Below are 15,358 nucleotides of genomic sequence, written 5' to 3'. Positions count from 1 at the left end.
TTCAATTCCCAGTACCACAAAAAATAAATATATTATTTACCTACTGAAAACAGTTGTAATTTCTGTTGGATGTGAGACAAAATCAAAGTGGGCTCTTTGCTTTGCTGTGTCTGAGGTTAGGTTAGAGACTCACGGTGTCGCACACCCTGGGACAGCAGGTGTGCACCACCACACCTGGCTGAATACACTCTTGAGAAACAGGACTTAAAAAACTTAAATACAGAAAATTGATATTTTTTAAAAACAGACCTTTACCTTGCCATTAACAGCAATAACCTTACAGAATTCTCAACATACAAGAGAATGATTTCACATCAAGTAATATATCAAAATGTGCAAATAAATTAAAAAAGAACTTACCACCCCTGTTCATTTTTGTACTTGTAAGCAGCCCCAAGAATGTGACACAAGGTGCCTCCAGCCTTGAAATCCATAAAACATTTTGCCTAAAAATGAAAAATTGTGCAAGAGGAAAATAAAGGTTCTGATAAAACACTTCATGCTACACTTGAAATTTAACTCAGGGACTCCTTAAAAAAAAAAAAAAAAAAAAAGCTCAGCCGGGCGGTGGCAGCGCACGCCTTTAATCCCAGCACTCGGGAGGCAGAGCCAGGCGGATCTCTGTGAGTTCAAGGCCAGCCTGGGCTACCAAGTGAGTTCCAGGAAAAGGCGCAAAGCTACAGAGAAACCCTGTCTTTGGGGGGGGGGGGGGACGACGACAGCTCATATGTTCTGTACAATTGTTCAGTTTGTAACTTTTTAAAGTTTGGATATATAGAAGGATAAATAGGAAATAAACATATATATATAAAGCTCTACCAGTGAACTACACTGTCATGCCTCCTTTCTAAATCACGTTCTCAGGTGCCCTAGCTAACTGTAACCTCTCAGTAGCCCAGACAACCTCAACTTTTACAGAACTCAGCCTCCTCACTAACCCAGATCACATGCTTCAAACACCAGGTCAGACTCAGAGCACTATTTTTTACTTTTATTTATTTGTTTGTTTATTTATTTATTTTTGGGTGTGTTTTCAAGACAGGGTTTCTGTGTTGCCCTAGCTGTCCTGGAATTCACTATGTAGACCAGGCTTGCCTCAAACTCAGAGATCTGCCTGCCTATGCCGAGATTGCAGGGATTAAAGGTGTACACTACCACTTCCTGGCTACTTTCATAATTTTTAAATCAGGGTCTCATTTTGCCCATGCTGACCTCAAATGAGCGACGTAGTGAGATTGACTTTAAACTTTAACCTTCCATCTCATGATTACTGTATCCAGAGGAATGAGCCACTACATTAAGTTAAATAAGATTCCCCACACACACATTTACTGGGCTGGAGAGATGGCTCAGCACTTACTACTTTTGCAGAGGACCTAGTTTGATTACCAACACCCACAGGGTGGCTTACAACTATCTATAACTCCCAATTCTAGAAGATCTAAGGCTCTCCTGATTTCTATAAGCCCTGCACTCAAACACTCAAAACTACTGTGAGACACCCATAGACACAAAATAATTAAAAAAAAAAAAATTTTTAACTTTAAAAGTAAATAAACAGCAGGCAGTGGTGGTGCATGGCAAACATCTTTAATCCCAGCACTCAGGAGGCAGAGCCAGGGGGATCAGTAGGAGGGCAGCATGGTTCACAGAAAATCCCTATCTCAAAAAAAAAAAAAAAATCTATTTGCTTTGTTAACAGTCTTTCTCATTCAATTTTCTTCTACAGTATCACAAACAGGAACAATCTCTTTCATTTGAGAAAATGCTACATTCTATTTTGAGAGGAAGAGAAATACATCTGGTCCTACTGGCACTAAGCCATGAATTATTTTTAATTATGGTTTATGACTAAAAATATTCTCTATTCCCTAAACCCCTTTAGTAAATAATGGTTTAGTGGTTTAGTTCACAGGAGTTAAAACCCACATCTAAAGTCCCTTGTAATATCATTTTGGATGATGATACTTATATGTTCATAATTAGGAATAATAAAAGAACGTAAATGACATTTTAAAAAACAAATACCTTTTCTGTTGTTTGTTCCTGAGACAGGGTCTTACTATGTAGCCCTGGCGATCCTGGTCTACACTATGTAGACCAGGTTGGTCTTGAGCTCAGAGATTCACCAGCCTCTGCCTCCCAAGTGCTGGGATTAAAGGTGTGCATCTTTATACCAGAATTTAAAAAACAAAACAAAAAACCTTATTCTAGAACAGTAATCAGAGGTAGAGACTCTGTCTCAAAAATAAAAGCTTAAAAAAAGTACTTTATGCAGATTTTACTCTAAATCATGTCACATTTGGTAAACTACACTGAATTATTACATCACTATATAATTTTTGTAGATTTATTTTGTGATTGGTGTTTTACGTGCATGTATGCAAGTCTACATACCCACACATAGAAACACACACAAACATGTAAATAAAAATTGCAATTTCAGTCTTTTAAAAAGAAATTATTAGCTTGGAATGGGTAACACGGAATTTTAATTCCAGCACTTGGGAGACAAAGGCAGTATCTCTGAGTTCAAAGCCAGCCTGGTCTACAGAGTGAATTCCAGGACAAGCAGGAATACAGAGACACTGTCTCAAAAAATTTTTTAAAAATTTAAAAAAAATTTAAAAATTAAAATTTATTAAATTTCCATTTATTAGCCAGAAGTGGTGGTATGTGCTTTTACTCTTAGCACTCAAAAGGCAGAGGCAGGTGAATGAGTCTGAGGACATTTATGGTCTATGTAGTGAGTTCCAGGATAGTCAAGGCTATGTAGACAGACCCTGTCTGATAAGACCAAAACAAAACAAAACAAAGCAATTTTGCATAGATTTCTTTCATGTGGGGGTAGGGTGCACAAGTGCCACAGCACAACTGTGCCCTAAGACGACGATGTGAGGGTTCGGTTCTTCCTTCCCCTGTGTGGGTTCCAGGGACAGAACTCAGGGTGCTCAAGCAGGGGCCAAGTGCTTTCATCTGCTCAGCCATCTATCTCACTGGCCCCTGACATCATTTTAGAAGTGAGTCGGTCAAACAGGATTATTACAGAAACTGTCTAGTACGCACAAAGCCCTAGGAAAGAAAAAGGGTCTTCAGGTCCGCACAATCCTACCACTGCCCTGGCTCTGCACTACAGCACTTCAGGTGTTGGACTGCAGAGGACAGACGTCGTTATTATTGTCTTTTTATACATTTATTTACTTACCTTGTATACGGGAGGGGACAGCAGGTCAAGGGGCTGGTTAACAATACTGATGACCTGAGTTTGGCCCCTGTGACCCACATGGCGAAGAACCGACTCCTGAAGTCACCCTAACCTTCACATGCATGCTGTGGCAGCCATGTGCCCACACCCACACACACAATCACAGTCTACGTAAATAAATTAAATTCAATTTTTTTTCTTGACTTTTTTTTTTTTGGAGAGAGCATTTTGTTCTCTGTAGTCCAGGCTGGCCCCAAACTAACAAGAGATCCACCTGCCTCCGCCTCCCGGTGCTGGGATTAAAGGCGGGCACTCTCGCTCAGCCATTTGAAATTTTTTAATTTAAAAACAAAAAACACAAGGGGCTGGAGAGAAGGCTTAGTGGTTAAATGCACTGGCTACTCTTCCAGAGGACCTGGGTTCAATTCCTTGCACCAACATGACCATCTGTTAACTCCAAGTTCCAGGGGATCTGACACCTCATACCAATGTACATAAAATAAACTAATACCAAAACCAAACAAATACAAAAAGTATTCTTGACACAAGATTCTTTTTTTTCTTTTTTTTCTTTTTTTTTTTTTTTATGGTTTTGAGACAGGGTTTCTCTGTGTAGCTTTGGTGCCTGTTCTGGATCTCAGTTTGTGGCCCGGCCTTGAACTCAGAGATCCACCTGGCTCTGCCTGTGGAGTGCTGGGATTAAAGGCGTGCGCCACCACCACCCGGCTGCCACAAGATTCAAAGGGACAAGTGTCAGTATGTACAGCAGAGCAGAGACTATGGCAACATAGCACAAATCCAGTAAGTCTCCACGATTACTGCAGTCTAAAACACATTCATGACACAGCGGGTGAGAATTCCACCCTACACTGAGGATGACAGCACCTGCCTGCAATCCCAGCTCATGGAAGTGAAGAAGACAAAAGGATCGGTGTTGACAGCTAGTCTTCAATACAGAGGCACTTCCAGGACCACCCTGGGCTATGTGAGAGCGTGTCTCAAAAACAAACAAAACACTTCTCTTACAGTGTGTCTACCTCCACCCCCAGCCCCACTGCAGCAGCAAGGGAAGTCAGCCATAGGTGACACTTCAAAGTACAAAAACTGAGCTGGGCAGTGATGGTCCATACCTTTAGTCCCAGCACTCGGGGACAGGAGTTCAAGGCCAGCCTGGTCTACAGACCAAGTTCCAGGACAGCCAGAGCTGTTATACAGAAAAACCTGTCTGAAAAAAAAAAGCCCTCCCTCCCGACAAGTTCCTACGTATCACGTACTCATGTACTTACAGGTAGTTTGGTGAAGGCTGGGTTGGTGACATGCTTCCCAAAGGCATCTTCTTGGAACTGAAGAAGCTGTACCACCAGTCCAGCCAGCGCTTTATTGGTAGGAGCATCCGCATGAACATACTGCAAGAAAAAGACAGGGGTTCAAACACTGCTACAGATGACGCCGAAGAGAAAGGAACCTTACTTCCTACTACCTATTAAATAATGGAACTGCACCAAATTTTAGATGTTATGAAGCACCATTCTCCACCGCAAAAAAATCATAACAGTCACACATGTGCATAATTTTTATGTATTTTCTTTTCTCGAGACAGGGTTTCTTTGTGTAACCCTGGCTGTCCTGGAACTCACAGAGATCCACTTGTCTCTGCCTTCAGAGTGCTGGGATTAAAGGGATATGCTACCAAAGCCTGCCCTACATGTGCATACTTAAAAGCAGATAATGTATGCTGAAGAGATGGCTTAGTAGTTAAGACTAGATGATTTTACCAGCACCTACATGGCAGTTCAGATGTCTAACTCCATCCAGTCTCAGGACAAACCATGCCCTCTCCTGGCCTCTGAGGATAGCAGGCATGCAAGTGGTACACATACATACATGCAGGAAAAGCACCCATAAACACGCACACAAAAAGGGCAAACCAATAGTAGAGACAGGAGGTAGTTTCATGGCAAGGAAAGCATAATTAATGAATTAAATGCAAAATCTTTGATAGGGCTGAGAGAGAAAGCGCTCTCAGCAGCACTTCAGAGCATGGCCACTCTTCCAGAGTATCCAGGTTTGATTCCTAGGACACACGTGGGAACTCAAAACCATTATCAACTCCAGGTCCAGATGATTCAAAGCCCAGATGACCAAATGATCCTTTTGGCTTATATGGGCACCAAACACACTTTGGAACACAGACATGTATGCAGGCAAAACACTCACACATCTAAACTACAAACAAACTTTTTAAAAAAAAACCTTATTTGGTCCACTATCCTGGCTCATCCTCATCCTCCCACAACTCTAGAAAGGAAGGAGGATCAGAAAGGAGCTGACCATCAGAGGTCACAAAGAGAGTTCTGGGGCCATAGCAATTTTGTCTTTTGTTTTTCTGAAGTCTTATGTAGGACAGGCTGGTCTCAAAATAAAGAGACTTCAATGTCTCATTTGTTTCATATTAATTGCTGAGATTTAAATTTCCGCCTGGTGCTGGAGATGGCTCAGCAGATAAGAGTGCCTGCTGCTCTTGCAAAGGACCAGAGCTGAGTTCCCAGCACCCATACCAGGTAGCTTACAGCTGCCTTTACCTCCAGTTCCTCCAGAGGAATTAGATAGATACCCCCTTCTAGCTTCTGTGGACACCCACATGAAAGTCACACACATAATGAAATACATTTTTAAATTTGCATGTTCTAAATACATTGTTAAATACAATAGAAATGCTTAGTGAACCCAGAGCTGTGGCTTATGCCTACAATTCTAGCGCTCAGGTGACAGGCAGGCAGACCTGAGTTTGAGGACTGCCTGGTCTACATAGTGCGTTCCAGGACAGCCAGGGCTACACAGTGAGGCCTTGAAGAGCGGAGGAGGGGGAGAGAAATGCTTGGTGTACACCAAGCACAAATAAGTCAACACTATTTCTGACTTTAAAGCCTTAGAGACACGGTCACTTCTGAAATCACCAACAGTTCACCAAGCTACAGACCCCAAGCGAACTGGTCAGGGACTAGTGTGTCATTTTTACTTTTCTGAGACAGGGTCTTGTGTTGGTAGCCCAGGCCTGCATCGAGCTTCAAGCTCCCTGTGTAACAGAGAATAACCTTGAACTTTCTGATCTTCATGCTTATACCTCTCAAAGGACTTCAGAACCACCATGACTGGTTTTAATGAGGTGCTGGGGTTCAAACCTGAACCTAACCCATGTTAGCCAACACTCGACAAAATGACTTAAATCCTACTTTTTAACTTTCCATTCATTCAACAACTATACAGGATAAGACAGTTCACTGTTAACTATGATCCAGACCAAATCTTAACACAACACTACTGAATTGGAGAGTAGCGGAGAAGGGATTGGCTGTTGCCTTGTATCATCTAAGGGAGTCGTTCTTCAGCGTTTACATAGTGGGGAAATTTACTATACCCATTACTGAGGCCGGTGAGGTGAATGTACTTAGGCACTCATTACCAAGCCTGATGACCTAAGTTCGAATCCTGGACCCATTTGGTGTTATGAGAGAATCAATTCGATTAAGTTGACATCTACACAGGAACGGGATGCACCCCTCCAAAAAAATAGATGTAATTAAAGAAAACAAATTAACAAAGGGTTAATTCACAACTTTGTAAAACAACTGACTCAGCAGAATGTGCATTCGAAATTAGGAGACACACGGGAGGTTTTTTAAAAAAAATAAACATTACAAAGAAGACATGATATAAACTGAGTTCTCGCTGAAGGACGTTAACTTCTGTACTCACATCTTTACACATCACCGGAAGTACAATAAATAAAGTGAAAAGCCATCACTTTCAATAATCCTGTATCAATCCTATTCCAAGGTTTAGATCTACATAACTCGCAAGGCCAATCATCCAAGGTCCCTCAGCGAATCCATACCGGACAGCAAGCCCTTAGTTACGGAACCACTTAGAAACTGGTTAGCTAAACAAAACTTCCAGCTACTTTCACCATGCTGGGCTCAGCCTCTCACGCTCTTTGTTCACACACCTAAGGCAGCTAACAAAAGACCAGGGACACACGCCCTGCGGCTCTGCCCAGCTCCACCTGCTTCTGGACCGGAGAGCAAGCTAGCTAGGGCTTCCCACACGAGAGCGTGGGCCCGGGAGAGCCAGCACCGAGGGCCCGTCCCGCCGCGTGTCTAGAGCCGCCCGCGGGGGCGTGGCGAGAGCCGAGCCAGCCTTTGTTGTCCCTCGTGGCGCGGGAGGGGGGGAGGGGCGGTCCGAGGCTCGCCAGGCCCGCGGCCACCACCAGCCCCTGTCGCGTGGCTCCGCGGTCCCCACAGGCGCGCGCGAACCCACCTTCTTGTAGTGCTTGCCCAGCCAGACTCGCACCGAATCCAGCTGGGACACTGTGTCCGGGCTTTCCCAAAACTTGCTGGCCGGGCCCCCGTCCTTCCTCCGGTACACCGCCAGGCCCGAGGCCGCCGCCGCACCCCCTGCACCCACGGCGCCTGCTGCCGCTCCCGGACCGCCGCCCGCTGTCGCGGCCATGGTCACCGTCCGTCGTCTCCACCGCCCGGCCTGGCCCTCGCGGCGTTTCCCGTTCGCACCCGCGCGCGCGCGCGCAGATACCGCCGCCTCCTCCTGCTCGCCCCGCCTAGCCAACCCCCTTCCGGCGTCGAGGCCCGGCTCCGCCCCTTCTAGGCACCGGAGCGGTAACGGACTGGCGCTCAGAGCAGGCGTACGCATGCGCAGCAGGCCGGCAGCCCACTGCAGGAGGCGCTGTCCGCCTCTTCCGCCTGCTGCTCAGGACTGAGTCCCCGACACTGCTCTTCGTGAACGCTGCGTCTGACTCTCCCCGGCTTCCTGCGTCTGATCCTTAGGCGGTCAACAACCTAAAGGAGATTCTGTATCACTACTTGAAACAGCCACCTAGGGTGCCCACTCTGAGCGCTAGCGTGGCAGTCCCGCCCGCCTGCCTGCAGTCCTACTACACCCGGGGGCCGCGTCGGCCTTGGAAACCTTCATTCAAGCCCCAATCTTGCTTGGAGCTTGGGCTTCACACACCTTCGGGCTCTCATTAGTGTCTCTCGAACCACACCAGCTAGTTTCTGCCTCCAGCTACTCCTGCGACCTCGAGAATATCTTCCTTTTTGATAATCGCACGCGAGTCACTCTGAAATTCATCACTTCAAAGTATTCCAGAAAACCAGCCCCTGACTGCACAGCTAATCACACCCACCCGACTGTTTCTTTGTAGTTCTCGCCACAACCTAGTGTTTTTATTTTACAGGTATATCCTCGGCATTGGGAACAGGACGTTTTGTCTACACAAAACGTTCAGTAAATATTTGTTGAATGAATGGTCTACATGAAGCTTAAAAGAATTTGAATTATTAACAAAGTGACTAATTGTATTAGAAACGTGAACATCATACTATATGACTTTGGAGCTCTAAGTGAGCAAGTCTGATGAGTTTTTCGACATTTTCAAAATGAGTAGCAGGGCAGTGGTGATGCACGCCTTTAATCCCAGAGGCAGAGACAGGCAGATCTCTGAGTTCAAGGCCAGCCTGGTCTACAGAGCAAGTTCTAGGACAGCCAGGGCTACACAGGGAAACCCTGTATTTTTTTTTTTAAGGAGAGAAAAAAGTGAGTAGAATGTAATCAAAAAGGACAGGTAACTGAGACAAAGGCACTGAATGTGAGAAAGAATACTCAGTGAAAGACTCTAATAGAAATGGAAAGGTTGACTTTACTATAAGCACTGGAAAGCAAGCTTTAAGAGGAAGTGGCATGATGAGGTGTATATATGTTAGGAAGATAGCAATCCCATGCATATGAAGGGTAATTTGGGGAATGTGGATTCTGAGCTGTTGTGGTGGCACACGCCAATGATCACAGCACTGATGACGCTGGGTTCGTGAGTGGGAGGACTGCAACAAGTTCATGGGCAGTTGGACAACAGAAAATACCCTGTCTCGAAGCCGGAATTGGAACCCCAGAACCCGCATAAAGGTAGAAGGAGAAAATCTCCACAAAGTCATCCCCTGACCTGGGCGTTGTGCTGTGGCATGCATACATCATGAATACCTAATTTTTTTTTTTTTTTTAAATAGAACAGGGGGGCAAAGTCTGGCTGTAGTGGCCCACACCTTCAACCCCAGCACTCGGGAGGTAGAGACAAATAAATCTCTCTGAGTTAAAAGCCAGGCCAGTCAACATTGTGACTTCCATAACAACATAGAGAGACTCTTGCCTCAAAACAACAAGCCCGGCCGTGGTGGCGCACACCTTTAATTCCAGCACTTGGGAGGATGAGGCAGGTGGATCTCTGTGAGTGCGAGACCAGACTGGTCTACAGATCGAGTTCCAGGACAGGCTCCAAAGCTACACAGAGAAACCCTGTCTGGGGGGGGAGGGGGGACGATAAAACAAACAACAAAATGGAGCAAGGCAGTGAGATGGCGCATGGGTAATGCCAAGCCTGACACCCTGAGTTCAATCCTGGAACCTGAACAATGGAAGGAAGGAACCAATCGACTTGCTTGTTGTCCTCTGACCTCCACAGGCAGGCTTTGGTGACATGCACACTCACACCCACACATATACACAAAGTAAATCAATTTCAAAGTTCTTTCAGAAAGAAAATAGCCATGAGGTGGTAGCATATGCCTTTGATCCTAGCACTCAGGAAAGCAGAGATTCAAGGATAGCACAGAGAAATCCTGTCACAAAAGAAAAAAGAATCCTTGTCTCAAAAAAAAAAAAAAAAATGGATTATGCCGTTTAAGAGCTTAAACTCTGAACTAATAATAGATGAGGTTTGTGAAGCACTATGTACATCATACCACAATTGGTACTGAGCACACCTTTTTTCTTTCTTTCTTTCTTTTTTTTTTTTTTTTTTTTTTTTTTTTTTTTTTTGTAGTTTTTTGAGACAGGGTTTCTCTGTGTACCTCTGGCTGTCCTGGAACTCAATCTGTAGCCCAGGCTCAGAGATACCTGCCTTTGCCTCCCAAGTGCTGGGATTAAAGGCAAGCACATCTATGTCATTGCAGATAAGAAAAAGGAATCATGGACAAAATGGAAAAGCAATCTGAGGTAAAATAACTAACAACAGGGAGTAGAGTCTGGCTATGTGTCTGTGTTTTGATATCCCGTGTATGTCTGTGCATATGGGTGCCTAGTGCCTATGAAGGTTAGAAGAAGGTGTCCCCTGGAACTGGAGTTACAGATGATTGTGAGCTGCCATGGAAGTCAAACCCAGGTCCTCTGCAAGGACTAGAGCCCTTAACTGCTAAGTCATATCTCCAACCCAGGTTGAGTTGTGTGTGTGTTTTAAACCAAGACCTTATACCCTGAAGTAAGCTTCCCTCTTTTCAAGTACATTGCGTTATTTGTTGATAGTGCAACAGAGCCATAAAAATGTATAGGAGGCTAGACAGTGGTGGCAAATGCCTTTAATCCCACCATTTTGGAGGCAGAGACAGGTCTGATCTACAGAGTGAGTTCCAGGACAGCCAAAAATACATAGAGAAACCATGGTTTGAAAAAAAAAAAAAAGCTGGTGATTGATGGTGGTGCATGCCTTTAATGCCAGCACTCAGAAGACAGAGCCAGGTGGATCTCTCTGAGTTCGAGGCCAGCCTGGTCTACAGAGTGAGATCCAGAACAAGCACCAAAACTGTACAGAGAAACCTTGTCTTGAGGGGAAAAAAAGTTCAATATTATGCTCAGCTACCTAGCATTCCAAAACACAGCTAACAGGAGAATGAGGAGACACTATCTTTTAAAGCTATTTTGAGGGCCTGTGAAATAGCTCATTGGGTAGGTAATGGCACTCTGAGCAAAGCTAAATGAGCCTCAGAACCCACATGAAAGTAGAGAATTAATTCCTGAAAGCTGTGAGATCCTCTGGCCTCTCCATAATACACAAAACTAAAAATATTTTTGTTTTGAGACAAGGACTTGCTATGTGGCCTAGATTGGCCTGAAACATGATCTTGCCTGGGCTGGTCTTGAACCAATGTTAATATTACCCCAGCCTCTCCGGGGCTGGGATTACATCTCTCCAATCCTCCAAGTGTATTTAAAATGAAAACTGGGGTTGGTGATATTGCTCAGTAGTATAGTGTTTGCCAAGCATGAATGGTGCCCTGGGTTTGATCGATAGTGATATAAATAAATGAATAATTCAATAAATCCTCCTAGGCTGGGGAGATGACTCGGTGGGTACAGTGCTTGCCATACAAGTGTGAAGACTTAAGTTCAAATCTACAGAAGCCATGTAAACTCAACTGCAGGAGCACACAGCATCTGTGACCCCAGTGCTCCTTTGGTGAGCAGCACTGATAAGACCTAGGGAGATGGCTCAGTGGGTAAAGGAACTTGTCACACAAGCCTGATGACTTTAGTTCATCACTGGAACCCACATAAAGGTAGAAGGAGAAGAAACCCCACAATTAGTTTTCTAACCTCTACAGTGTGCTGTGGCATATGTAACCTCCCCTCCAACATCATATATGCACACCACAATAAACAGCTTTTGAAAATTCAAAAAGGCTGCCTTCCAGATGCTGGCCTGGATCTGTCAGTACTACAGTCACAGCTGCTGGGCTGTGTCTGCGACATTGGGGCAAAAAGCAAGTGTCCATTCCTACACTCAGTGTCCAGAGCCAGTAAGCATTAAGAATGGGTTATAGCCTGACTTTTCACATGGGGGCAGGGGTAGCCAGGCATGGTGTCACATGTCTTTAATTCCAGCACCAGGGAGGCAGAAGATGTATCACATCCTACTCAGCTTGGGTTCTGGAACCCTGACTAGGGCCAGGGAAGGAATGAAGAAAAGATAGACACACAGATTTAGGTACAAGAAAGCGGGGATGAGATAGGGTTCTGGAAGGCACAGCTTATGTATCAGGCACAGCACAGAAGGATGGGTTGGTTGGGTGGGTGGGAGGTCTCTGTGGGCAGGCAGTCTGAGGCAGCAAACATCCAGGGAAGCTGCAGTTGCCAGTCCTTGTACATACTGGTCACTGTTTATAAACTCACACACAGACCCTCTATGTAGCTGAGGCTGGCCTTGAACATCTTGTTTCTACTTCCTAAATGTTGCAATTACAGGTTTGTACCTAACATGTGGGGCTGTGTGCTGGGGGACATTTGTTTGTATTCATTGCTCGGGGACCACCAATAGAGAACAACCTCAGTTTGAAGGGCAGAGTCCACTTTCAGCTGGCCAGAGTGGATCATGGAGTTCCCTGGTGAACGCAGAGGGAGATAGAAGGACACACAGAGGAGAAAAAGGAGGCTCTGAGAGGAAGTTTGGGCTCTTCAGTATGGGTACTGGGGAGAGGCAGGTGTTTCCATAGCTCCATGGATCTCTCAGGTGTGTTCTCTAATATTACTCCTGAGTTTTATTATTTAATAAAATGAAAAAAGAAAAGAAATCTGGCATCCAACATGTGGTGACATCATGCTGTGGCTTTTAAAGCTGCTACTTCACCTTGTGACCACGTGCTACCAAGGAATTTTCCTGTTGTGATCTGCACAGCTACCCATCAGCTCTGAAACCACCTGAATCAGCCACTCATCGCTGGCCCTATAATCCTGTCGGTGTGGTGCCCTCCTATGCCACATCCTAGCCAAGCAGGCTTCTCCTGCCCGATTTTCCCTTGTACCCACTTCTTAGGCCTCTCCCTGGCCCTCCCCTGTGTAGCTGGTACAAGTTCCCGGGTGGAGCAGAGCGAGCCGACTGCTCCTCTCCCAGGCCAGTCCTGTGTGGACAGCACAAACAGCAGGGCTGCGGAGAAATAATCTGGCTGCCTGGGCACCTCCCCCACAACTGCCACCGCCGCCGCCACTGCCATGGCCCCCACTCAGGGCAAGTGCTTTACTGCTGCTGCCATGGCCGCAAGCTGCCAGGGGGACTAGCCTTGCACCACTGGTGTCCACTGGTGTCCTCTGCCCAGCTGTGCTGAGCGGTGACAGCTAGCTGCCAGTAACAGGCTGGGCAGTTCTGTCCCACACTGCTGCATCCCAACCGCATGGATTCCTCCTACTGGTTTTCTTACATTAGCTCTTCAGACAGCTCACACCCACACTGCCACCCACACAGCACAGGAGCAGCCACAGTGGCCTCTGTTGTGCCTGCCTCTGTGCCGGCACAGTCAAACATTGTCACTGCAGCTACTGACTATGCACATATCCACCTATGCTGTCAGCATCAGCAGAGCTCGTAAGATACTTGGGAAATTTTAAATGGGAAATTAGGTTCACAAAAAAAAAAAAAAAAAAAAAAAAAAAAAAAAGGAAAATCTTTTCATGGTAGGAATCAGAAATATCGGGGTTGGGGATTTAGCTCAGTGGTACAGCGCTTGCCTAGCAAGAGCAAGGCCCTGGGTTTGGTCCTCAGCTGGAGGTGGGGGGAAGGATCAGAAACATCACAATGCAGGGAGTTAGGACCATGTCTGGATGGCTTGCCAATGGAAACAATAAATGAGGGGATAAACAATTTAGCTGGGATTGACATAAAGTCAGTCATAATTATTATCAGTTTGCTAATTCATGTTTTATTTTTTAAAAAGTGGTTTGGGGGCTGGAGAGATAGCTCAGAGGTTAAGAGCACTGGTAGTTCTTCCAGAGGACCTGAGTTCAATTCCCAGCACCCACATGGTGGTTCAGAACCATTTACAATGGGATCTGATGCCCTCTTCTGTCATGAAGATGTACAGGAAGACAGAACACTCACACACATAAATAAATAAATCTTTTATTAAAAAAAAAGTGGTTTGGTAGCTGTAACAAATATGGTAATTTGACTGATACAAGCCTTAGAAAGACTTACTATTGATAAGATAAAAGCCTTAGAAAGACCTACTAATGAAAAGGAGAAAAATATTCACACAGAGGAATTTAGAGCAGAACCTACCTCACCAGTGCATGATTAAAATGAGAGCAGCCCAACATTATTAGAACCAACCTTAATTTATCCAGTTACCACACAAAAATGAACACTAGATGACAAGTATCCCAAAGGCTATGAAGAAACTAACTGGAAACCTGTCAAAATGTTAGATTTGAGATTTAAGGAAGCAATAGTTTCATATAGTATACATTCACCTTTTGTGAAGGAGATGTTAAATTCAAGGACCACTCAATTATTCCACAAGACTGGAAATACTTACTTATAGCAATATGGGAAGATGGTCCTCAGTTACAATGGAAAACATGGTGGAAAGAGGAACCTAGGGTCATAGAAGTAGGGCTAGAGGTATTGAAATTTCCCAAGACCAGCTTCTTAGTGATGGTCAGTATGCTGATTTTCAAAGACAGACTCCATCTGATGATCACACATTGGCTCTTTGCTGTACAGCAGCTTTGAATGCTTGGAACAGGGTTGAAGAATCAGGAAAGAAGACTGAGTCATTTACTAAAATTATACAAAGCCCAAAAGAAGCCTTCACTGAATTTTTGTAAAGACTGATTTCAGCTGTAAATAGAATATCAGATTCAGAATTTAGACAAATATTAATTGAATCTTTGGCTTTTGAAACTGCTAATTCAGACTGCAAGTGTAATTAATGAATACCACAAGTGTAATTAATATCATGAGTGTAATTAATGAATATCATGAGTGTAAATAATATCTTGAATGTAATTCATGCCACTGAATTGTGAACTTACAAATGGTTACAATTGCAAATATTATGTTCATTTAAAAAAATAAGGTGGCCGGGCGGTGGTGGCGCACGCCTTTAATCCCAGCACTCGGGAGGCAGAGCCAGGCGAATCTCTGTGAGTTCGAGGCCAGCCTGGGCTACCAAGTGAGTTCCAGGAAAGGTGCAAAGCTACACAGAGAAACCCTGTCTCAAAAAACCAAAAAAAAAAAAAGAAAAAAAGAAAAAAAAAATAAGGTGGAGCTGGGCGGTGGTGGTGGTGGTGGTGGTGGGGGGGGGGGGGGGGTGGTGGTGGTGGTGCACGCCTTTAATCCCAGCACTTGGGAGGCAGAGCCAGAGCCAGGCTGATCTCTGTGAGTTCGAGGCCAGCCTAGGCTACCAAGTGAGTTCCAGGAAAGGCGCAAAGCTACACAGAGAAACACCCTGTCTCGAAAAACCAAAAAAAAAAAATAAATAAATAAATAAAATAAAATAAAATAAAATAAAAAAATAAAATAAGGTGGAATGTAATCAC

General features: G+C 44.8%; 1 protein-coding gene and 1 non-coding gene across 2 annotated transcripts in view; one reads left to right on the top strand and one right to left on the bottom strand.

Moving 5' to 3' along the window:
- Positions 1-7,792, bottom strand: part of Smarcc1 (SWI/SNF related, matrix associated, actin dependent regulator of chromatin subfamily c member 1) — a 128,558-nt gene extending 120,766 nt beyond the window's left edge. The window contains exons 1-3 of the mRNA XM_028886879.2: positions 7,523-7,792; positions 4,492-4,611; positions 361-446 (exon numbers count right to left, since the gene is read on the bottom strand). Coding sequence (XP_028742712.1) covers positions 361-446; positions 4,492-4,611; positions 7,523-7,714 — 398 coding nt within the window. The 5' untranslated portion in view covers positions 7,715-7,792. The remainder of the gene's footprint in view (positions 1-360; positions 447-4,491; positions 4,612-7,522) is intronic.
- Positions 7,793-11,741: 3,949 nt separating this feature from the next.
- LOC114705267 lies at positions 11,742-11,878 on the top strand. Its single transcript, XR_003736369.1, has one exon. It is a non-coding gene; the product is annotated as a small nucleolar RNA SNORA43 (small nucleolar RNA).
- Positions 11,879-15,358: the final 3,480 nt, after the last annotated feature.

The sequence above is a fragment of the Peromyscus leucopus genome, chromosome 7 (assembly GCF_004664715.2).
Source record: "Peromyscus leucopus breed LL Stock chromosome 7, UCI_PerLeu_2.1, whole genome shotgun sequence".
NCBI lineage: Eukaryota > Metazoa > Chordata > Mammalia > Rodentia > Cricetidae > Peromyscus > Peromyscus leucopus.
Note: the sequence above shows the minus strand (reverse complement) of the source record. Positions and strands in the feature narration are given on the sequence as shown.